This window comes from Podarcis muralis, chromosome 13, assembly GCF_964188315.1.
Source record: "Podarcis muralis chromosome 13, rPodMur119.hap1.1, whole genome shotgun sequence".
In the NCBI taxonomy this organism is placed as follows: domain Eukaryota; kingdom Metazoa; phylum Chordata; class Lepidosauria; order Squamata; family Lacertidae; genus Podarcis; species Podarcis muralis.
In genome coordinates, this window is record NC_135667.1 from 36,978,844 (window position 1) to 37,002,695 (window position 23,852).

General features: G+C 49.2%; 1 protein-coding gene across 5 annotated transcripts; it reads right to left on the reverse strand.

Moving 5' to 3' along the window:
• On the reverse strand, nt 1-23,080 carry SCAF1 (SR-related CTD associated factor 1). Of its 5 annotated transcripts, none has more exons than XM_077917391.1 (11): nt 22,898-23,080; nt 19,639-19,796; nt 14,586-14,652; nt 13,279-13,406; nt 11,256-11,374; nt 10,424-10,536; nt 6,401-9,625; nt 4,740-4,822; nt 2,629-2,913; nt 877-1,005; nt 1-768 (listed from the first exon to the last, which is right to left on the reverse strand). In XM_077917391.1, the coding sequence occupies exons 2-11, from the start codon at nt 19,774-19,776 to the stop codon at nt 592-594; spliced, it is 4,464 nt and encodes a 1,487-aa protein (XP_077773517.1). In that variant the 5' UTR covers nt 19,777-19,796; nt 22,898-23,080; the 3' UTR covers nt 1-591. The 5 variants fall into 5 exon arrangements, with proteins under 5 accessions (XP_077773517.1, XP_077773519.1, XP_077773518.1 ...); XM_077917393.1 differs by having other exon boundaries at nt 22,825-23,080; XM_077917392.1 differs by lacking the exon at nt 22,898-23,080 and adding an exon at nt 22,821-22,897.
• Between the last annotated feature and the right edge of the window lie 772 nt (nt 23,081-23,852).

Here is a 23,852-nt window from a genome sequence, read left to right on the forward strand (position 1 = left end):
TCGGTTTAGATGGCTAAATGCAGTTTTATGAAGAGAAAGGGGAGGGGAAGAGTATGGCAGACGAACTTACAACTGGGGGGAGGATGAGGGATGTGCTACCCGCCCAGTGTGGCAGGAAGCTGCCATCTACAGGCCGGCCACGGTACTGCTCTTTCATGACTCCTGACGGGAGGGAGGGAGGGCGAGAATAAAACCGTCAAATTAAAAACATGCTAAATGAGTAAAAACTAAGGTGGGTGGGGTGGGGGGAATAACATCCACCCATTTTATCATGGGGGTGGTGGGGTCTGGAGAGTGATGAAACTAAAAATTAGTTTCCCATCCTCTCATCTGTATTTACAGGGTAAAACACAAGTCGCTTTGTGGCTAAAACTGTTGAGTGTTGAGGGGCAGGTAGCAGATGCACAAGAACCGCAATCTCCAAATGCCACCCCTCCCCAAACAAAGCGGGTCGCCCCAACCCCTCCCTTCCACACGCCCCACACACAGGAAAGGGGGCTGGGGGAGGGGGGCCCAGCCAAGCCTATTTGCATAAAGAAGGGCCATTCTTTTTTATTATTTTCCCCCCTAGTGGTCAAGAGGGGGGGGGGATCAGAGCGGGGGCATGGGCAAGCCAGACTTGTCCAGCCCCGCTATCTCCTTGGGGGGGCCTGGCTCCTCATCCATCTTGCGCCCGTGTTTTCGAAAGTACTTGTATCGCTGGACGTACGCCTTCACTAGGTTGTTCACTTTGACGGGGTTGATTTCGCCGCTCTTGCTGTGGCAGATCTAGAGGAGGATTGGAGGAGGACAAAACAAGAGTCAATACCTTTCCTTCTCTCCCCGTGGGCCTGCCCACTTTCAAGTCTCCCACGTGACCCCAGGAGCCTCTTTCACCTTGTGGACGGCTTTACGCAGGATGTCCTTGTATTCTTCCTTGGTGATCTCCTTCTTCTGGTAATAGGGCTTGATGGCCAGCTTCACTTCCTCCACTGCCCGTTCCTGTGTGTGGAGCTTTTTCAGGTACTGCAGTGGAGCAGAGGCAGGAAAGTCAGCTGAAGCCGGGGGGGGGGGGGCACAAGGTGAAGTAAAGCTAATTCTAAGGTATGTTGAGTGGGATGCGGGTGGCGCTGTGGGTTAAGCCACAGAGCCTAGGGCTTGCCGATCAGAAGGTCGGCGGTTCGAATCCCCGCGACAGGGTGAGCTCCCATTGCTCGGCCCTTGCTCCTGCCAACCTAGCAGTTTGAAAGCACGTCAAAGTGCAAGTAGATAAATACGTCCCACTCCAGCGGGAAGGTAAACGGCGTTTCCGTGCTCTGCTCTGGTTCGCCAGAAGCGGTTTAGTCATGCTGGCCACATGACCCGGAAGCTGTATGCCGGCTCCCTTGGCCAATAAAGCGAGATGAGCGCCGCAATCCCAGAGTCGGCCACGACTGGACCTAATGGTCAGGGGTCCCTTTATCTTTAAGGTATGTCGATGGCATGGCATAGGTGTGAGAGTGGGCTGATCAAGCCCCGCTCCTTTGTTGCTTGCAAGCAACGGTTCATTAGCCAAAATGGATACCTCTGTAAGAACTTCCTTTCTCTTCCCCCAGGAAACTGACCCCCTCCATAGATGGTTTAAAGCACCTGTCCCAATACCAGGAATACGGACCGTGGTCCACTGCTGAATATCTAGGGGAGGGCTTTAGCTCAGCGTTGCAGCATCTACTTTCAATGCATGCAGAATGTTCCAGGGTTCAATCCCTGTTACCTCCAGGTAAGGCTGGAAGAGATCTCTGCTGCCAATCCTGAACTAGATGAGCCAATGGTCTGACTTGGCCTAAGGCAGATTCTCACGTCCCTGGTGATTTTAGTGCTGGGCAACTGGCCCCAATCTGTGCTGCTTAGTGCAGAAGCGAGGAGCCTGTGGCCCTCCTGGTGTTTCAGGAGTATCAAAAACTTCCGACATTCTGTAAGTAAGCGGGCCAGCAAGAAATCACTGAGCTAACTCTTAGCAAAACAGGAGCTGCACAGGAGTATCGGGCCTAATTAGCACAGCAGCTCATCTCTGGTAGGTCCTACCTCTATGAGGCAGTTTTGGAGACTGAAGAAACCTGCACCTTCCCACAGCTGCCTAAGTCTCCTCCTCTCCAAGGTCCTTCCCAATCTGAGACTACACCAATGCGCCTGCCTTTGCTCCTCCCACATTTTGCCTCTCTTGGTCCTGGGAGACCAGGGGGAGGGGAGCTTGTCAAAGCAGGAGAGAGAGACACCCTGACTTCTTCACCAGTCTGACTAATCTGCCCTCCCTCCTCTCCTGTTTCTGCCTCTGTTTCTGGACTTCTTTCTGTCACAGACTCTCCCTGCTCACTAAACCGTTACCCCTTCAGCTTTTGACCCCTCCTATTCCCAGTCTTCTCCCTCTGGCTGCTCACTGGCGTGGCACCACCACTCCCTGGGCTCTGAGCCTTCTTCCCTTGGGGGTTCCCCAGCTGGTGTGTCCCATCCTTCTGTGTCCAGCCAGTCTATGACAACAAGCCCAGCTGGCATGGACAGTGGTAGGGATGATGGGAACTGGAGCCCAGCAGCTTCTGGAGGGCACTAGGCTGGGGAAGGCTTGCCTTAAAGCACCAGCTGCTTCGTTCCAAAAACAACCCCAGCTCTTACCTTGTCGCTGTCTCCGCGCCCTTCAGAGCTGGTGCTCCCCAGATCGGTGCCGGAGGAAGAGGCAAATATGGCCGCCGAGGGAGGGCCTGACGAAGCCTGGCTCAACGTCCCAGGCAAGACTCCGGTGGGAGTGGTGGGGGTGGAGCCACAGCCTCCGAGAGGCAGGGAGCTCTGGAGAAGGTAGGAGACGGGCGGTACAGCCAAGTGCGAGGCAGGCGGGTGGGCCGGTGGTGCTGGTGGCTGAGGGGGGCCCAAGGAGGCAGCGGGCTTGGTGTGGGTCAGGATCTGGTAGGGGAGGGGGGGAGGAGATGGTTAAGACGGCATGTCATTGGCCTTCCATTTCTCCAAACTCAAGAGCTAGGTGTTTGGATGCCACCCAGAAGCAATCAGGTAACGGGATGGGTATACCTGGCTGTGGATGGGACAGGGCGACCTGCCAATCTCCCTTCCCTAAAAGATACCCCAGTTGGGTGCAACTGCACATTGCAAAATCAGCAAGCAGGGCTGATGCTCTCTGTAAGAGCTTAGAGGAAGCTACACCTACCGGTGGCAGTTGAGGGAATAGTTAGCTACACAATGCCTTGGGGAACCTCTCTTTTGCTAAGGGCTGCATTTTTTCGGGGGCAATGCGTCAAGCCCCCAAGCCAAAGTGTGTGGGGCCAGCTCACACTTGCCAGAGGTCTCAATGTGTTGATTGCAGAGGGCTTTCCCCCCTTCTCCTCCTATTCATTTTGGCTCCTCCTACCACCATTTTCCTCTATTGCCTTCTTTCTTTCCCCTCGGGGCTCCCCGCAACCTCATGAAATTGGGCCTAGGATCACGTGTGCCTCACTCTTAGTGAGATAAGCCCAACACCCTTTACACAGGGAATCTGCACTGCCAGATTTCCTCCACTAGCCATGCGCCCTGCTACAGCCACAAACACAACCTCCCCAATGCTGATTTGTCCTCTCAGCCCAAACTGGGCGTTGGAGACGCGTTCAATGACAGCTAAACACTGGCATCACCACTTGAGTAGAACTTTCAAAGCAATACGACTTCCTCAGTGGCTTTGAATGGCTTTCAATTCAAGAAAAACAGAAAATGACCAGACTTGATTTGGAGGAAGAGAAACTGTCTGCTGAATGTGTTGTAACAGCTGTACAGCTCCGAAACACCACGTGATTATGAGAGGAAGATCAAATGTCACTGATGCCGGTTGGGGGAACCCCAAACAACACATTCTGAGATTGGACAGAATTTACAACCCAATCGCCCCAGGGTATTCAGAAAGCAAACCCAACTTTGCTTGCTGGGGTTTGTTTCCAGGTAAGTGGTTACAGGGCTAGAGTCTCTATTTAGTAATGCTTGTTTATTCAAATGGGTGATATGTTCACATCATCTCATTTTGCATATACCATGCTTTTTCTTTTTTCTTTTTTCAAAAATCAGGTTCACATTAAATTTGGAAACTAGTCTATCAAAGAGTAGAGGTGCAGAGGGAGGAAGGACATGGCAGCCAGCTTGGGAGATAAGAGAACCAGTTCTTGTCCTAGGAGAGATGAAGCCCCCATCTCTTCACGCTGGAGAAGATCAAGCCCTCACTGTATGCAAGTCCTTTACCAGAAAACACCCACATACATCTAAGCTTGTCCCTGCTACCATGAGAACCAGGAATCTAATAATAATAATAATTTTATTTTTAAAAGGAAGAGTTGCAACTCTCACGATTGCCAACTTCTGTGCTAGATAGCACACCTTGCTTTCGCGAGAGTACAGTGCTCTGGGGCTTTGACGCAACCCTTAAGTGTGCAATGGTCCTCTTTGTCTTGCCTTCCAAGAGTATTGCACTTCGTCCCGCTTGTGTTATCAAGTCAGCCCCACAACCTTCCACCTCCTGCCCTCCCCTCCCACATTATGGCTAGAAAGGAGTTTCACACGCATTCCCAGAATTAACAGTTGCTGCAGCCAGATCTCTTGGCTGAATTTGAGGGTTTTGTACTGAAAATGCTACTTGTGGCTGTAACCCGAGTGCCAACACCCTGTGATATTTGGGTAGACCAATCTCAGTTATCTACACAATGAAAATGAATTGCAACAGCGGTTTTAACTGTTTCAAACCTGCTCCGTACCTGATTGGTTGCTTGAATAAGCTCCTGGGCTTTTGCCCTGCTTGCAAGGTTGGCCTCTTCCATCTTGAAAAGCAGGGCAGTCACTAGGTTAAGAAACAAGAGGCTCAGAAACGGTTTGCCAAACGGGCATGGGGTGGGGGTGGAGAAGGGAGTGCAGGCGGACAGTTAAGAGGTTCCTCACCCCTGATATACAGACGCTCAAGTCCTGGGTTTTCCCTTATCAAAGAGGGGGATGGTCTGCTCTATAATTCTATTCTCTCTCCCCTCCCTGCCTACTAACTCATCATGGAAAAACAGCATGGGGGGGCTGGGGGAGAAATAATCTTGTAACTGAGATGGGGCTAAACATCCTATCATGGCCCAAATTCAATCCCACCCCCAGGTGCTCTTTAAAATATAAATGCGGATCTCCTACAACACCTATACTTAAGGCTTTAACACTGCTCTGCACAGTTTAAAAACACAGATGCACTGAAAAATGAAAGCAGATCTATGAAAAGGGCTGTGCTCCTTGGCTCTGACTGTTAGCAGAGCTAGGAAGGTTCTGCTCCAAGGAACACAAGTTCCAGGTGCCTTTAGGGCAAAATGGCAAACGCTCAGAGGCATGTACTTTCCTTATGTGATTTCTCACGCTGGCAAGGTTCAGGTTTTTAATGACTTGGGAACTTTTGGTCGCACAAGTTATGGCTGAAGAGAAACACTTCATAGCGCTGCCCCAGTCCTCTGAATTTTTACCCTTCACTGGATGGGCAGTGCAGAACTTCAGGCTTTTATTGACAGCCCCAAGAAACAAAACGAAAAGGTTGTGAAGACTGTGGCTGCGCTCAATGTTTTGTGTGTGGACAATGAAGTTTTGTGGTGACCTGGACTTAACTGCTTTAATCCTTCAAGACGCAGCAGTCTTTGAATATCTGGAGGTCTGTCATGCAGAAAACAGAGCAGACTTGGGCCCTTGGTCGCTCCAGAGGATCAGAACCAACAGATGAGAATTGGGAGGGAAGCAGCTATCAGCTGGACGTTATGCTGATAGCGGTCCAAAATTGGAAAAGGCTTGCCTTAGGAGGTGGCAAACTCTCCTTTGGTGGAGGCATTTAAGCAGCTCTTGGTGGGCACCTGCCAGGGATGCTGCACTTGCATTGTGCGCTGAGCAGAGGGGCGGAAGAGGTGAACTCTGAGATCTCTTCCAATTGTATGGGCACACAAAGGAGGCTCTACCTTCTAGGCAAGGATATGGACAGCTTCCATAAGGCAAAGATCCATCAAGGAAAAAAATCAATGCCATTATGGCACGCAGGCAATACAGGGGTCTGCAGAGCCATATTTCAGATTCATACTAGAACCACCAATGGAAGTGCTTTGGTAAAAGGGAGAAGAGGGAAGGGATACCTGGCCCTCATTTTCAAAATGTGTTGATGTTTCTGCTTCATTAGGATTTTGTTATTTTGCATTGTGTTGTGTTTTAGCTTTGCTTTACAGTTTTTCAGTTTCACTCTGTGTGTGTATGTATACACACACACATACACAAACGCCAGTTATTTTTGTAACCTGCTTGGAAACTATTTTAGTATTAAGCAATGTATCAATGCGTTAAAAAAGACCAATGAGCAGGGCTCCACAAAAGCACTCCCTCCCTCCTCCCCTGGCCCCATCCCAATACCTACATGCCAACACGCCACTGGTGCAGTCCACCCCACCCTGCAGGTTCCATGACATGGGGGCCGGTGGCTGGGGCAAGCTGCGAGGTGGGTGAGGGGGTGGCTGCAGCGGCTGTTCCTCTTTGGTCTCGGACAAGCTGTCGGCTTCTGGCTCGTCTGCTGGCACCCTGGGGGGCTCGACGGGGGGCTCTTCAGGAAGGAAGGAGACATCGGGCGTCTTGCAGCTGCTGTCCACCGTCTGGGAGTCGGGCGTGAGCTCCTGGCCTGGGGCCAAGGGCTGCGGGCTGGGTGGTTTGGCGGTGACCTCCGATTTCTCCGAACCAGACCACGAGGGCTCCTCCTTGACCCTCAAGGGGCTGCTCGCGCCTTGACTGCAGCTGTCGGCTTTGGATTTCTTCAGCCCAGTCTTCACCTTGAGCTTCTTCTTCTTCTTGGGCTCTGAGGCACCCTTGGGCTTGATGCCCTTCAGCTTCTTCACGCCCATCTTGGCCTTCAGCCCTTTGACTTTCTTGGGTTTGAAGCCTGGCTCCTTGACGTCAGCCATCTCTCCTTGGCCGGCTGCCGAGGCTCCAACCATCAGCACCTTCTCCTCCGACTTGAGGAAAGGCGAGCGGCTCTCCTTGTCGCGGCTGAACTTCACACCGATGGAACCCACCTCCTTGACCGATGTGGTGCTGCTGACCCCTTCGCGGATCAAAACGGCCACCTTGGACTGGAGCTTCACCTTCCGGCCTGAGCCCAACTTGCCACTTTCCTTGTGGCTTCCAGCTTTGATCTTTTTCCCAGTCTTGTCCCGATCCGGCCGGGCCTTCTTCTCCACTTTGGGCAACTCCTGCTGTTCGGAACAGGGCGGTCCCTCCTTCAACTTTTTTTTGTACTTATCGCGGGCCCCAGGGCGCTCCTCCAGGTAGGCCCTCTTGCGCTCTTTCTCCTTAGGCACCTTCTGCTTGATGTCCTCCTCCGGCCGCTTGTCCTTGCGGGATGGGACCACGTCCTCCTTGGACGCTAGCCGCCCCCCGCCCGATTTGGATTCCTCCGCGGGCTCGCGGTCCGAGAAGCAAGCATCGAAGCTCAGCCCTTCGGAATCGTAAAGGACTTCCCGCTTAGCTCTCTCCGGCGTCTCCAACAGCCCTTCCATTTTCTCCTGCTGGTTGACTGTGATGGTCCTCTTAATGGTGAAGAGGTCATTGTCGTTGAGGTCCTGGATCGATGGGGGCACCACAGTCCGTGCATCTCTACGGCGTTCCATCAGGACCTTCTCAGACTTGGGCTCCTCCTGCAGGTGCACCTCCCGTTCCTTGTCCTTGGACAACCGATGGGAAGGGTGCTTCTCCCGCGAGTGAGACCGGGAGCGTTTCTTCTTCTTCCTGCCGCCATCCCCCCGGTGTTTCTCTTTGTGCCTGCTGCGATGGGCACGGCTGCTGCTGCGTGACCGAGAGTGCCGGCCGCGGCGCTTCTCCTTCGACTTTGATCTCCTGCTCTTGCGCCGCTCGGCGGAGGTATGGGAGGAGCCAACCGCAGACAAGCTGGTGCTGATCGACGGCGACCAGGACCGGGAGGCTCGGTGATGTGAGCGGGACCGCGAAGCCCTGTGGTGCGAATGCCGGCGCTCCTTGGATTTCGAGCGCGATTTGGATTTCTTCTTGGGGTTCCACGGGGAGACGTAGGCCTCCTTGGTTTTGGAGGCCTTGCGCTCGCGTGACCTTTTGCGCTCCCTTTTCGATTTCTTGCAGGAGCCGGAGCTCGATCCGGAGTGAGACTTGGAGGCAGGGCGCTTGGGGGCTGGCGGAGGCGGCGGTGGCGGAGGCAGGGGCGAGGGGGCCCGATGATAGCGCTCTCGTCGCTGGGTCAGAATCTTTCTCCTCAAGTCCACGCCCTTCCAGCGGGGGTCAGGCTGGCTCTCGCTGAAGTCGATCTGTAGGGCTCCCTCATCATCCGAGTCTGCGTGCAGCGACAGGAAGTCGTCTCCTTCGACCACCCGCAGGGTGCGCTGTTCGGCAGGCCGGCACCTGCTCCGGAAAAGTCGAATGGGGCTATAGCGCTCATCCTCTGGCTGGACAATCTCACCTTCCTCAATTTCCGAGTCGCCGCCACCGCTCCCGTCCCACTCCATGGATGACCGGCGTCCGGCCCGATGATGCCCGCCTCCTTTGGATGTCTTCTCGCCACTCCTCAGCTTGGCGTTTCCAACAGTGACCACCTCCAGGGACACTTTCCCTTCCAGCTGTGGCTTGGTTTCAGCATCCAAGCGTCCTTTGGGGGCCAAGTCTACCACAAAGACCCGGCGGCGTGGCTCAGGGGCTTTAGCTTCCACCTGCTCTGAAGGAAGCTCCTCAGGCAGAGTGGAATCGGCGCCCGGGGGCTCTTTGCCCTCGGGAAGCTCAGCAGAGCAGGCTGCCTCCGTTTCGTAATCCCTGCCGGCTTCCACCTCTGGCTCAGAATCTTCCTGCCCTTTGTCCGAGCTGGGGAAATCTTGGCTCAGGCTGTTTTCGTCGTAGATCCCAGCCAATGTTTCCGAGATGCGACTGATGCTGTGGGACATGTCTGGAGGGTGTTGGTCGTGGTCGTCTTCGTCATCATCCTCGTCTTCGTCATCCTCCTCATGCGAAGGAGTGCTGATGGAGGAACTGGGGTTAGAGCCCGTGGGGTCAAAGGGGTCATACTTCTGGTCATGCCGCCCACCCTCTGCCTCTTTGTGGGGAGAGTCGCCAAAGGCAAAATCACCATTGAGGTTATCCTCATCGGTCGGGTGGAAGGGATCATAAATATCTAAGTCCGGGGAGCGCATTGGGGGGCAGGGGTTTGAAGAGTCGCCGCCACCTTCACCCGGCAGGCCCTGGTGGCAGGAGATTGAGGATGACGACGAAGAGCAGGATGATGAAGAAGAGGTGCTGGAATCGGCCTTGTCCAAGGAGTTGGCGGGAGGCGGCTGGGAACGCTGCTGGGATTCAGATTCCCGGCTGGCGGCGCTCTGCGGGCGCTGCTGCCCCCCGCTGGATACCCCCATGCCAGTACCCAGAGTCATGCCCAAGCAAGGTGAAGGAGAAGTCCTGTCTGCTTTAGGGGACTGCGAAACTTGGCTCCTGGCTAAAAGAGAAGTCCAAGGAGCCAGGTCCATTACAGGCAGAGTTCTGTGTGAGTCCAGAGGGTAAGGCTGCTCTGAAAGGGAACGGTGCCCAAGGGGACAGGCGTTGCTTCCTCTCCAGCAAGGTGCAGATAATTCAAGGCAGGCTGCAGGGAGCAAAAACGGAAATGGTTAGGCTTGCACCCAAATTTGGAAGAAGATGGGAACTTTTAAAAAAATACATAAAGGCCCCGTATCACATTCCACAACTGGTGCTTCACAGGAGTCAGAGTTCCGATATTTCCAATTCTGCTATCGACTGGGTATAAGCCTCTGATAGCATACAGTACTCCATTAGCCAGTACAAGCATCCAGCCCTGGAGCTGCCTAAAGCTGTAGCCAGCAATTTCAGAGTCTCAGCCCAAATCTCAAGCTACAGAGTCCTGCGTTTCCACCAACTGCAGGATTTATCCTCACCATATCTGGGCTCAAGGTCCAAGGTCAGCAGAAAGGGAGAGGTGCCATTGCAGGGGCCTGCCAGCAGCTCATATTGGGGCAGGATTGAACAGCAGGGGTGGGGGTCCCCTGAAATATGAGTATCTTTGTGGGTCCTGGGCCTAAGAGAAACTGGGCTGGAGCACTTGAAATAGAGGATCTTCTATCAGCACATACGCGATTATGAATGGGCTGGAGGAAGAGACCCAGCACTGAAAAGAAACCGTTTTACTACCCTACCGCCAAGTACGGCAGCCCGTTTCCCCCTGCTATGTATAAGATGGCAGGCTCTGGATGTGCAAGCCACGGAACTTGCTGAATGGCACCACCCCACTGGATCTCGTTAATACATCCTGCCTGACCCCCTCTCTATGGTTTACCATATAACGTAGTTTCCATCCTAGAGAGTCACGCCTGCATCCCTTTCCTCATCTGTCTCATTTTTTTCTCGCATATGTGCAGACACCCACCAGACTTCTGCATCCTCCAAGACAGATTTCTTCTCAAGATGCCAGACAAGGCGCCCACATCCCCCAGCCGCACCTCAGCCACCAGCTCCACTTCTTCCATATCTTCATCCCCGCTGTTGAAAGAGACAAAAAACGGAATTAGGAAGCGGCTCCCGCGCCGGCGACCCAGAGATCCCAATTTCCAGCGCGACATTCTAAGCCAGCCTTTTCCCAACCTGTTGCCCCCTAGATATTTGACTCCAGTTCCTGCCAGCATGGGCAATGATCAGAAATAAGGGAAGCATTATTGTGGTCTGCACTAAACTCCACTGACTTGCGGGCATAATTCAAGGCATTTCGGTCCCACGTACCTTAGAAATATGTCTCGTTCCCTCTGGCCCACTGTGATCCCTAAGCTCTGCTTGACAATGTCTAAATCCTTGAGGGGACCTGGGTCGTGATCCAGCAGCTTCTCCCTCTTAGTTTCCAGAGGGGACTGCATAGAAGTAGCAGTCAATACTATTCTATTTGCCAGGGCTCATGAGAGCCCCTTTTCTGCTACAAAGCCGTTTGGCTTCTGCAATTTCCCCTCCTTCTGCAACTGCACTCAGATTTAATTCCCAAGTTCCTAAAAAGGATACTTTGATACGTGCATTTTACTGCTTGACGCACTTCTGAATTTAATTTGCCAACAGGCTTATGTTTCTAAAAGCCTCGTTATTACCGTTATCCTGCCAGCTGTGCAGCTCCAATGGTAGAATTTCAGAGCTTTTACTGTGACGCTCTAGACTGCAGCCACAAGAATGGGCACTTGTCCTCCCTGAGACAGTTGCCCTATAGGAGTCCCACTTACTAAACTGCCTGAGTTCCTACGGAGCTCTCTACTCCCTGCGGCAAATGGTACGTCCACTCCAGGTAGTCACAGACTCCAGCCAAGTCAGGCACCACACCAGAAGAAGGAGCCTCAAGGACCTGGAAGAAGGAATAGGAGAATAAAGAAGTGCTGAGTAACTGGGACCCTCTGGTTATATATGTTAAGGAAAATTAGGCAATGCTGGGATTGTCATGGGGTGATAGCCAACAAAGTCATTTTCAGAGCAGACATATTGTTAAAAAAACAGTGGATGCAAGTTGTTTAAGTTCACTGACCTAATGGGTCTACTCTGAAAATGAATAATGTTATTTATCATCCACATATTTTATGTCCTTTTGAATGGTATGAATTATATGATAAAGAGTAAATTAACAGCAATCGTGTGTGTCTTGTCTCCAGTGAAAGTACCGATTTACCAAATATAACGATCGTAACTGAGCATGGGGCTGGTAACGGCAAGGTTGCAGGTTTGATCCCTGTATGGGACACCTGCCATATTCCTGCATTGCAGAGGGTTGGACTAGATGACCCTCAGGGCCCCTTCCAACTCTATACAGTTCTATGAACCCAAAATGTACTGAGTTTAACAACTATACTTTGTAGTCAAATCATATTCTCACTTTGTAATATTTTCTCTTTTTAACAGAATTTTGTATTTTTTAGTTTTTTTGTATTCTTGGATGATGATGATGATGATGATGATGATAAGAGCCCAGAAGGTAACCAGAAGCTGGCATCAACACACAGGCCAAGACCTTCAATTCCTCCTCTAAAGTATGCTGGGGAAAGAAGGAAGCACAACACCATGACAGGCCCACATTCACAACAGAAAACCCACAACTGTTCACAGATGAACAATCATCATCATCATCATCATCATCATCATCATCGTTTTATAGTATTTGTATGCCGCCTTTCCACAGTTGAAACTATGCTCAAGGCGGCTTACAACATGACAAGATTTACATAATTACAAACATAACAGAAGTCATAAACAAATAAAACACATCAAAAAGTACACAACCTGATGGTAACAATTTCCACATAAATCGTAAGATCTAAAACTAAAGATACAGTACAACAATAATAACAATAACAGCATCAGCTCTCTCAACCCACACCCACCCCCGTAAAAAATCCTCCAGCCCAAGAATCTGTTCAACAGCCTCAGCTTTTGTAGCTGGAGTCAGTCAGCACTCCACTCTCCCAGGCCAGATGGGAACGGGCCAGTAAGGCAGGGGGCAGGTCATCCAGGGCTCACAGCCGAGATGGTCTCATTTAAAACAACACAGATAAAAATTAAAAACAATTTTACAAAGGAGCCCTTGGTGCTAAGCAGCAGCAGCAGTCCTTAAGAGCCTGTCAGGCCCTGCCCCAAGCCAGGAGGAAAGAGGCAAGGGTGGGGCCCTTCAGGCCCTCAGCAGACCCCATCACTGAAGAAAGGAGGTGAGCACACCATTCACCAGAATTTATTTGCCCTGTAAGACCAAACCTGGGACGGGTGGCGCTGTGGGTTAAACCACAGAGCCTAGGGCTTGCCGATCAGAAGGTTGGCGGTTCAAATCCCCGCGACAGGGTGAGCTCCCGTTGCTCGGTCCCTGCTCCTGCCAACCTAGCAGTTCGAAAGCGCATCAAAGTGCAAGTAGATAAATAGGTACCGCTCTGGTGGGAAGGTAAACGGCGTTTCCGTGCACTGCTCTGGTTCGCCAGAAGCGGCTTAGTCACGCTTGCCACGTGATCCGGAAGCTGTACGCCGGCTCCCTCGGCCAATAAAGCGAGATGAGCGCCGCAACCCCAGAGTCGTCCGCGACTGGACCTAATGGTCAGGGGTCCCTTTACCTTTAAGACCAAACCCATGTGTAGTTGACCCCAGTGCATTAGGAATCTCCAGCGGTCACACTGTTTGGCCCTTGCACAGATCTGCAACGGAACATGCAAGCTTTCCAATGTTAATACGTTATAATAGGGATGCAGCTTTTACAATATGAAACTGCCAACATACCTCACCCATTGCGGCATTCCTATCACAGGCCAGTGCAGGGTCCCCAGTTCCCAGCCAGGTACCTCCGAGTCCTTCGGATCTGGAGCTCTTGCACCATTTCCTCCGGCTTGTGTGCTTGCATTCAGCATCTGAAAAAAAGAGAGGCAATGACAGCAAAAGGGACCCCACTAGAAAGGTATGACATGCCTGCTTTGCAGGGATATACTGCTCCAAAAAGCACCTGCACATGAACTATACAGGTAGCTGAAATCTTGCCATTACACAGTCCAAAGACTGGATGACTTCATTCTTTCTTTTGCTTTGCAAATTCTCATTTAAAAAAGAGTCCATACCCCAGACTGCTTATCACAAATAGTGAACGACCACAAATCTTAGAGGATGCACTCTTTGCTTATGAGCACATGAAATGCCTTGCTAGATCAAATCAAGATCTCGTCAACGAGATCCACCAGAAATGGGATAGTGGCTCACCTGAAGGCCACAATCAAACTTCTACCTCAGTACTAAAGAGTCATGCACTGGGAATCCTTAGATCTTAGCTCGGTCATGAACTTGCTGGGTAAAGTAAAGGTAAAGGGACCCCTGACCATTAGGTCCAGTCGCGGACGACTCTGGGGTTGCGGCACTCATCTCGCTTTATTGGCTGAGGGAGCCGGCGTACAGCTTCCAGGTCATGTGGCCAGCATGACTAAGCCACTTCTGGCGAACCAGAGCAGCGCACGGAAACGCCGTTTACCTTCCCGCCAGAGTGGTACCTATTTAGCTACTTGCAGTTTGACATGCTTTTGAATTGCTAGGTTGGCAGGAGCAGGGACCAAGCAACTGGAGCCCACCCGCGTCCCATTAAGCACCCATAATTTAGTTCAGGCTTTTTATTGGTGAACATCAGGCACCCTGTGGATAGACATTTTTATTTTTTTTAGTAAATAAAGGAAATATGTGGCTTCAACTTAAGGCGAATGTGAATAGCTCAGTGGAAGAATACCCCTGTTGGATGCTGGAAATCCCTGGGTTCAACCCCTGGTGTCTCCAGGTAGAGCTGGGAGGGACCCATGTCTGAAACTCTACCAATCAGAGCAGACAACACTGAGCTAAATGGGCAACTGATGCGACTTGGTAAAAGGCAACTTCTCATTCTTCACCGCTCCTCCCCACAAAAAGCCCACATCCCTCAAGCCTGGTCCGAGATCTGCTATGCTCATGTTGAATTGTGATGTTCACAGCAGAGGTGCTGAAAGTGCAACTAATCCACCTGACAAACTTATTGGTCCCTTCGCTCCTTGGTTTGCCTCTTGATTCTGAGTTACCTTTCTCACTGGCTGGATCCTGCAGTTCACCTGGAAGGCCACTGCCCACAGCTTGCTGCAAAGCTTTCTGCAAGGACAAAAAGAACAACAACCCTTAGCTCTTGCTGAGAAACATCCAGTACTGCAACTGCCAGAAGCCCAACTGAAAATGACCGGCTAGCTTTCATGGCGGACATTGGATGGCTTTGCACAGGGACAATCAATGGGGCAAGACTCAAAGGCTGATATGAAATCAAGACAGAAATCTTATACATGAGAACCTTGCAAAATAAAACATAAACTGCCCAAGAACTTTGGAGATCTTGTTTCCAGCCTAAGCGCCACTTTAAGAAACGTCAGAACAATGATAACAAGCAAGCTATTACACTGCAATACTGGACATAAAGCTCACATTAAGGATGTAGTTAAATATACACACTGAGTGATGAATGGCTCATCATTAAAAAAGAACGATTCGCTAGAAACAGTGCAGGTTGTCAAAAATGAATCTTTCGTTGTCCAGAATTAATGTTACTGAGTATTTCTGATGACACCAATGTAACTATATTGTTTAAAAATGATTTATATATATGATCTTGGCAGTAAGAATAGGAACTGCAATTCAGTGGAATCATCTTACACTGGATGCTTGGTATCACTGGCTGCAGATTATGGCAAGGACTACAACATTCAGTTTTTATACGATGTGACATTCCTTTATGGCATATACAATGGAACCACCATTTTCAAGACAACAGGTCACAAGCCTGGCAAATCTGGAATGACACGTGATGATCTGATAACGTTGATTGTCTTCACTTGAGACTTTATTATTTAAACTCTTTCAAGTGCCTATTTTATAATTTTGTTTTTCGTCTTTTATTTTTTGCCCATAGTTATCACTGTTCTGTTTCATATACATTATAATATGAAATTATAATAAAAACCTAACCCAAAAATTGAACCTGACGGAGATAGATGATTTTTATTAAAACCAGACCTGCAAATTGCCACAAATGTGGGGCAGGTAGAAACCACCCCTAAGAAGCCAACGTTGATCCAGAATTTCTCCTCTGTAGCTTTGTAGCCAGGCCTTTTAAAAATTAACCAAAATCCATTGCATGTGGTCTACTCTGCACTCAGATGTGCTTTCAGCACCCAAGACTGAGCCAATACCTTGAAGTTTGAACCCAAAGCCTTCTGCTTGGTTGTCACCATCACCTGTCTCATTTATCTTGTGCCTATCCAATGATCCAAGATCACGGTCTCAGCTTAATTAGTTGTGCAAGTTTGCAGCTGTGGGCTGTTTTCTCCCTTCCAGCTACATTCTTCTGCATGCCCCAAGGCCAAGCATCTTTTAATGTTTGCTCTTTATCTCTTAGGAGGAAAGGCTTCAAAAGACGCTTCTTGAATGCATGTTGGTTCCAGACTTCCCTGTCCCTAGGACATTTCTTTTAGAAGTAATTATTAATTAAGCGTATTAAATGCACAATGGGTGGCTGATAAAAGAGGAAATCTCACCAAGTTTCAAGATGAGGCTTATTTCCAAGTAAGTGCACAGAGGATAAAAATCTAACTACATGAACTTAAACATGTCTGCAAGAAAATCTTCCAAAAAGTGAAGCCCTGATGCTTTTTTAAAAAGTGATATTTTATCAAAGAATTTTCAAGTATAAAGCATTTAAGTGATTCCAAAAAAAAGCCACAAAATTGTGTAAAGGGGAGGAGGGAGAGCACTATATGAATATATATGAAAAATACCTTAACCCACACATTATTTTATAAATTTGATATTATTATCAAATTACATTAATACTAATGTAAATATTAATAGTCTACTACATTTTGCATTTAGATCCCCAATGCTTTAAATGAATCTCTTTTTCTACTGACTTCTGTTCTGACAAAAGTGAGACTCCGGGGGGGGGGGGGGAATTAACCGCAGCAGAAGAAAATATTGAGGTATCACACTACATATTGAAAGATTTTGTTCAGATGTTTTCCAGAAATGCTACTGCTTGTGAAAAACCTAAGAATTAGTGTGTGATATACTGCTGTGTTCTACTGATACTATTTAATTTCATTAAAAAGGTCATACTACTTTGTGAATGTCACACATCCAAGAGCTTTGTCCAAGTTTCCATTTGGACACTAAAATAATATATAAATGCCCTGCTATACACACTTTCCTGGGGTAAGCACCAATGAAAATGGTTCAGACTTCCTTCCAATCATATACAAGATTGGGTTGCACTTATTATGTCTGGGCAAAAAAAAATTATTCATTTTTGGCAAGAGCTGCTTCTTACATCAATGGGGAAATGTATCCAGTATTTCTCTGTTTTTCAACTCCTTCTACCCTCCAAACCCAAAACAGTTCTGAACCGTTATTTTTCAAGCTCTAAGACTAAGCAGAGCCTGTTTTGCTGAAAGCTGGTTAAGCAAGAAACCACATGTGTGGGCTGGCGAGTTTTACAATCTCTGTATCCTTATCTGCAAGGCCAATTTTTTTTTTAATGCTCTTCTACAGATTTTTCTTTCTTTCTGGAACGCCACACCAGCTGGCAGAACTAAACAAACAGTTCCACAGAACAATTGGCAAGCACCAAGAGGGAAGTTAAAAGAACAACGATGCGCAAGTGAGGGAGAGGTGGAAAAGAAAACGAAGAAATTATGGTTTCTGAAGTCAAATGTAGGACGGAATGAAAGAAAAAATATTTACTTCAAGTAAACTCTATATGTCAGTGATGTGTACTTAAAAAAACAACAAAAAACATAGCAGCCTAAACATATTTCTGCAAGGAAAGCCTAATGATTGATTTATAATACTGTTAGGGAGGAAGCGATGACTGTGACACACATACAAAAAAACCATGTGCAACCAGAAAAACACTTCACGTATGGATAGAAAAAAATCACCCTGATACACGTATACAGGCAGTGACCATTTTAGGCATGTTCAATTGTCCTGACGTGCAGGTCTTTTTGGAACCAGAAGAGGGGAGAACGGGGCGGAGCGGGCCTATACAGAACCCCCATGCAAAATGGTCACTGCCTGTATTAGCTTAGTTTGGATACCACAGTAAACCATGGTTTTATCATGGCAGGAATGAGCTGCAATAAGCTTCAAATCGCACTTTGCACACTCTACACACAACATCAGCAGGAGGAAACTGAACTGCTTTCAATGCCAAATAACCCCAGTTTAGGGTTTGGACATGACGCTAAACGGGGGTTAATATTAACTATGATCTGCTGAAATAAGCCAGCTTCATAGCTTATGAAGCTACCTTGCTTTAACTAGCCACATTTAAGCTTAACCTAACACTCAAGACACAATCCTGAACTGTGGCTAACCGCAATCAAACGCATAAACTTCCAATTTCCTCCTTGTGTCTGCACCAGTGAAGAGAGGTGTAGAAGAAAAAGCATAAACCCAAAGCTTGTGCACATAACTATATACCACTATTTATCATTACATTTGAATCGGGCAATTGTATGACAACCCTTTGGAATTTGGTGTTTGGGTTACACAGGAGGCAACAATGGGAAAGGAAGTCTCCCAAAAACGCATGTGAGTGCACGGTCCTTTTGGATCTCAGCCCATATGATGAATTTTCATGTTTAGGAATTGACACAAAAGCAAACGAAAAGTTTTATTTTCAGGTTAAAAAACTAAGCAAGTCTACCAATGTATCCAAATACAGTACATGCAAGTAGACCTATGGAACTCTTTCCATATTATGAAAGCAAGAGTCAACTTAAGAGACTGCTTTCTTGGGGAAGGTGAATCTTCTCATTGTGAGGCTGCCTCATTTTTCAGTATCCACTCTCTCTTTACTATTGCCCAGCAGACTTATTTCACACGGAAACTATTTTGTGCTGAGATATGTTGTGATCATAAAAATTTGGGGACGGGACTCCCATACAGCCCCTTGAAAACAGTAGAGGAAGGGGGGGTAATGATATGAATTATGATTCTGCATGATAATGATTCTCATTTATCTACAGTGAGCCCATTCACAATGTCCATTAAACTTGTTTTCTGAATAAAAACACACCATTCAAGATCTCCAGCCTTGCTATTGTCCAGTATCTTTAACAAATGGCTGTTTGGCAGCTATAAAAAAAAAGCGTGTAAACAGGTTGAGTGAGAGCTCTTGCTTTTTAAGAGGATGTTAGTCCCACATTCTCCAAACTTCATTTTCAGATTCCTGTGGTTGTAGTTGACTGTGTAGAATAGGGGAGAGCCAGTGCGGTGTAGTGGTTAAGAGCGGTAGTCTTGTAATCTGGGGAACTGGGTTCGCGTCTCCGCTCCTCCACATGCAGCTGCTGGGTGACCTTGGGCCAGTCACACTTCTTTGAAGTCTCTCAGCCCCACTCACCTCACAGAGTGTTTGTTGTGGGGGAGGAAGGGAAAGGAGAATGTTAGCTGCTTTGAGACTCCTGAAGGGGAGTGAAAGGCGGGATATCAAATCCAAACTCTTCTTCTTCTTCTACACGCTGCTGGGACTACAGTTCCCATCATGCTTGACCACTGGCCATACTGGCTAGGGCTGATGGGACCTGGGGTCCTTCTCACCGCCCATTCCTGATCCAATGGCAGGAAGCCACTCAGTCCAATGCCAACTGTGTCACCTCTTCCTGATTGCCACAATCCCTTCTTGATGTATTTCAGTAACGCGCCATGTACATTTTTAATCAATATATCATTTCAGTACTTGCTACACGCCCATAAAGGCGTTGAATTGGAAAATACACTGGACTAAGTTTGTAAGAAAGAAGCAGAGGAGAGCATCTCCAAACACCCAACTGGTTACTTTGCATATGTTAACTTAACTGTCCTGCTTTCGTAAACTCGTCTGCATCTACAAAGCAGCACAATGCGGAAATACAAATTAATCCTCTGAGCGAAACCACCACTAATGCCTCAAAATGGACCTATTATTTGTGCTCAACCTCAAGGAACCACAGGCTTCCCAGCAAGAACTACTCATTCGAAACATAAGTATTAAGCAATGCCTATGCCCATCACTCCAGCCCACAACCCCTTGAGAAACTGAGCAGTCATTACCAGAATGATAGCTTGGCCAGCACAGAGGGCACCCGATTGGTCCCAATCTGCATCGAGAGAAGGTTCACTGGCTGGCTTCTCGCCTCCTCGTGCAGGATCCTCCCTTACTGGGGGGCGTCGGTTCTCCTCCTCTTCCATGTCTGCAGGAGCTGCAAATCCTAGATATTGACATTGAGTGAGACATTAGCGACTGACAATCCAGTTTCTGACCTACCTATCCTCTTCAGGTACAGCTTGTTCAACTAGACTAGATGAAATACAGTCCCTTTGCATAGAACTCTGAAATCCGGACACCCACTCGGCAACAAGTCATCTCCCCATCCCACCCTCTCAATACCTCATGCTCCTCCAAGAGAATTCAGGATTTGCAAGACTGCCAGCCCATGTTTCGATCCGCCAGAGCCCTGCTTCTTTCACAGAAAACTCTGCCTGCACCCACTGCTGCAACATGGGATCTAGGTCTCCACTGTCCATAATTCAGCTAAGCAACGAAGGGAAGAGGGGCTGGGATCGAGCAGGTAGCAACTGGCTTTCCGTAAAAACTATTTCAGTGTTCCAATTATGCTTTTCTAATTGTTGCCCAATGGAAGTAGCTAAAACGCCATGGCAGCATATAAGCCATTTGCCTCATCTGAGGCTTGCATATTTAAATCAGTAAGACAGCACCTACGTCAGGCTCAGCCAAAGAGGAAAGGCTTCTTACTGCACAGCCAGATCACAGTCTCCTGCCAGAACTCCCTTCGAGAAGGGAAATGTTCCAGGTTATTTTCTGAGCCAGCTTCAACACCATGAAAGCAGATCGGTTTCATACCCTGTTTTGTGAACCAAATAGGTAATAAACATAATACTAAAAGAAGGGTGTCCCTGGGCATATCTAAAATTACTTTTGTTTGTGTGGAGCAGCGTGCTCTCAAGTGAAGATAGTGGGAGAAGCGAATACAGTGATTGAGGTCCTTAAGATCGACAATGATAACGTCTAGAACCCCGCTGATTAGCTGATTTATAGTTCAATACATTTAAGCATTTGCTTATTTTAAAATAAAGTTGTCATTATATGTGTAGCCTGTTAGGAGCCCAATATTCCAAGTTCCTTTCCACCTACACCAAGAACGGGGTGGCCGTCCAGTTATTGATGGACTCCAACTCACGCAGGCCCAACCAGCATGGCAAGAGGTCAAGGATGATGGGAGCTGTAGTTACCAATATCTGAAAGGCCACATATTTCCATCCCTGAGTCTGACTTTCACCCAGGAAATTCCTCCACTTTCTAATCATCACAGACTACCCACACATAAATAATTCTTCTCTGCGGCACCATTCTTTCACAAGAGCTGACTCTCTAAGTTTTATAAACCCTGATCCTTATCTCATCTTCTCAGCTCAGAACACTAGTGCCTTCCCCACCATTCCTAGTCTTAAATAATTTCCTTTCTAATAAGAATGAACTTGAACAGCATCAGATGTTGAGGCTGACCCAAGACCCATCGAAACTTTGGTAGAATGACCAGAATCCAGGTTCGAAACTATGTTGGTTTCTTTGGGAGATCTGCAAATCCTAGATATGTGGTGTGTGTGAAGGTATGTACAACCGTATTTTCTAGTCTTAAGTAGGTATGGATAAATGAAACTTAAAGAGACCTGTTAATCCTCAATCCCCTATTTACCTAAACAATTATTCCATTAAATTGCACAATTTTGTGCTAGATTCTAAATAATAACAGACCCAAAAGACAGGTAAAATTATAAGCATAGAGAGTTAGATGCAACCTTTCAGATCATCTGCCCAATCCTCTGCTTCAGACGTTCTACATCTAAAAATTGCTATTAAGTTGCTTATCCAACATTTCCTTTAAAACCTTCCATCAATCCTCTGCCACCCACCTTCTCACCACATGCCACTGAAAAACCTTCCCATTCTCTTATTTTTCCATTTGGAACCTCACAATTCTTCTGTCATTTCACCCTGGACATGCCGTTCCATCAGCTTACCAACCAAGATCCCACAGCCCATTGATGACACCACATTTTGGGCAACCCACGAGCCTTCTGTGCCCTCTTCAGCCACAAAAAGCACCCTTAACCATAGCCGCATCTCAGGTCCACAACTCCCATTATAGAATTTACCTGACCATCAACTGCTGCAGCTCAGGGGTAAAGAGGCTATGTTTTCTGTGCAAAAGGTCCTAGGCTTCAGTCCTTGGCAACTCCAGTCCAAAAGTAACGGACAATGAGAAAAAAAAATCCCTGCCTGCGATTCGAGAGACTCTCTCAAGAGTAGACGACGCTATGTCAGGTGTCCAAACATTTTGTCCCGGAATGACGAGATAAATTCTATTTAGTCTAACTGATGCTATTCAGTTCCCTTTCCCAGGGTCAAATCAGCTCCTCCTTACCCAAGTGACACAAGAAAGGACCTTGACTGCCACCAACAACCCCAAATGAACCCCCATCCGTCTCTTAAGCCATACTAAAACAACCCCCCACCACCACCCATCTTCTTACATAGATTCCACATGCCTCAAACCCCTCTGCCCCACCGTTTCCCTCCATGTACAGCCCCAGAAGCAGGCGTACACCCCCTTGAATGCCCTCTTCCCCCTTTCCCAGGGGGTGCAAACAAAGCCCTATCCGCTGCCCGTATAGTGGGGATGGGGGGGGGAGCGCCAAGCCCCACTGACCCCATCAGCACTTCTCCTCAGGTTAAGTGGACGCAGGATGGATGCCGCCCCACACGCATCGCTTCCCCACAGATCTCCTCACAATACCCCCCCCCCCAAATACTGTTTTAATACCGAAACAAGACAAGGCACGGGTCTCGGGACCGCCACCCCCCCCTCACGACAGCTGCCCCTCCTTTAGGGCTTACGGGAATGGCCTCCAAGCCAAAATGAACCCACCCCACACCCCCGACCAACCCGCCGCCCCCCCCCCGATCCCCCGACCCCACATCACGTCCTTAACCGGGCGCGCTCCGAGGCCTTCTCCGCCCGTCACCGCTACTTTAAAACAACCGAACACCCCCATTATTATTATTATTACTGTATTATTTTTTTAAAGCCTTCGCCCCTGCATTGCGTACACTTAATATTCGCCCCCCCCCCCCGCGCGCACAAACACACTCCCGGCGCATATAAAATAAATAAATATATGTATACAAACACACTTTTTTTTTGCACACATACATACACGCGCGCTCGCACACCAGCCCCGCGAAAGACCCTTTGGCCGGCAGCCCCTCCCGAGCCATTGCCATAATTACCCAGCTCCACCGGGAAGCTAGGCCTTTCCGCCCGCCCACTTCAACACAAGAGGAGGAGGAGGAGGAGGAAGGGGAGGAGGCGCGGCCGCTGCCGCTGCCACCGCCGCCGCCGACACTGTCCGGGCCCGGCCTCTGCGGCAGCCATTTTACTCCGCTCGGCTCCGCGGCGGGGAGGGCGGGGCCTCCGAGAGAGGGCGGCCCCCGCGGCATTCTGGGAGATGCAGTCCGCTCCCGGAGAGCCCCTCGTAGAACGCGGCGGCACCCCGGACTCCAACGACCAGAATGCCTCGAGGCGGCACGGGAAAAAGGGGCGGGGTGGGTAGGGAGCGCGCAGGGCGTGATGGGGGATGTAGTTTGCGAGGCGCGCCGCTGACGGGGCCTTGTATGGAGTGATGGGGGCCGCTCCCCGCAGTGCGAGGGCCGAGGGGCAGCAGTCTTAGCTGAGCGGGGCCGTGGGTGGGAATGGAGTTCTCCACGCCAGGTGGTCGAGGCCTCAGTGAGCGGGGCAAGAGGAGCCGCAGGGCGCGGAGATTTCGCCCCAAAGCCTGAAAAACGGGCAGGCAGGCTTATGTTCTCCCTTTTATTGCCTTGCTGCGAAACGGCCGTGCCCTTTTGCCCGCCAGAGGTAAAGGAAAGGGGCTTAAGGCGGCATGATCTGCACTTTTGATCGCGGTCCGCGCTTCTCCAGACGCCTCTCCCTGACAGGCAGCCGCTCCCCCGACGCGGGGATGCATTTCCACGCTTGCGCCGCTTTTCTACCCCACCGCCTTCAGTTTCGTTGCAGGACTTTGCAAGCATCTGTTCTGCACCCAGAAAAGCGACCGAAAGCAAAACAGGGCTCAGAATAAAATCAGTGTTCTGTCCGCTTGAAATGATCCCAGGGCAGAAAAGACACGGGAGCTCATCGATTTACACAAAAACAACACACAACACGCGTGATCTTCGTGGCACGAAT

Coding starts and splice junctions, on each gene's coding strand:
- SCAF1 (XM_077917391.1), bottom strand. CDS start 19,776: ATGGAAGAGGAGGAGAACCGACGCCCCCCAGTAAGGGAGGATCCTGCA. Junction 4,823..6,400: donor CACCAGTGGCGTGTTGGCAT/GTAGGTATTGGG, acceptor TTCTTAACCTAG/TGACTGCCCTGCTTTTCAAG. Junction 1,006..2,628: donor GGCGCGGAGACAGCGACAAG/GTAAGAGCTGGG, acceptor GCTCCACTGCAG/TACCTGAAAAAGCTCCACAC.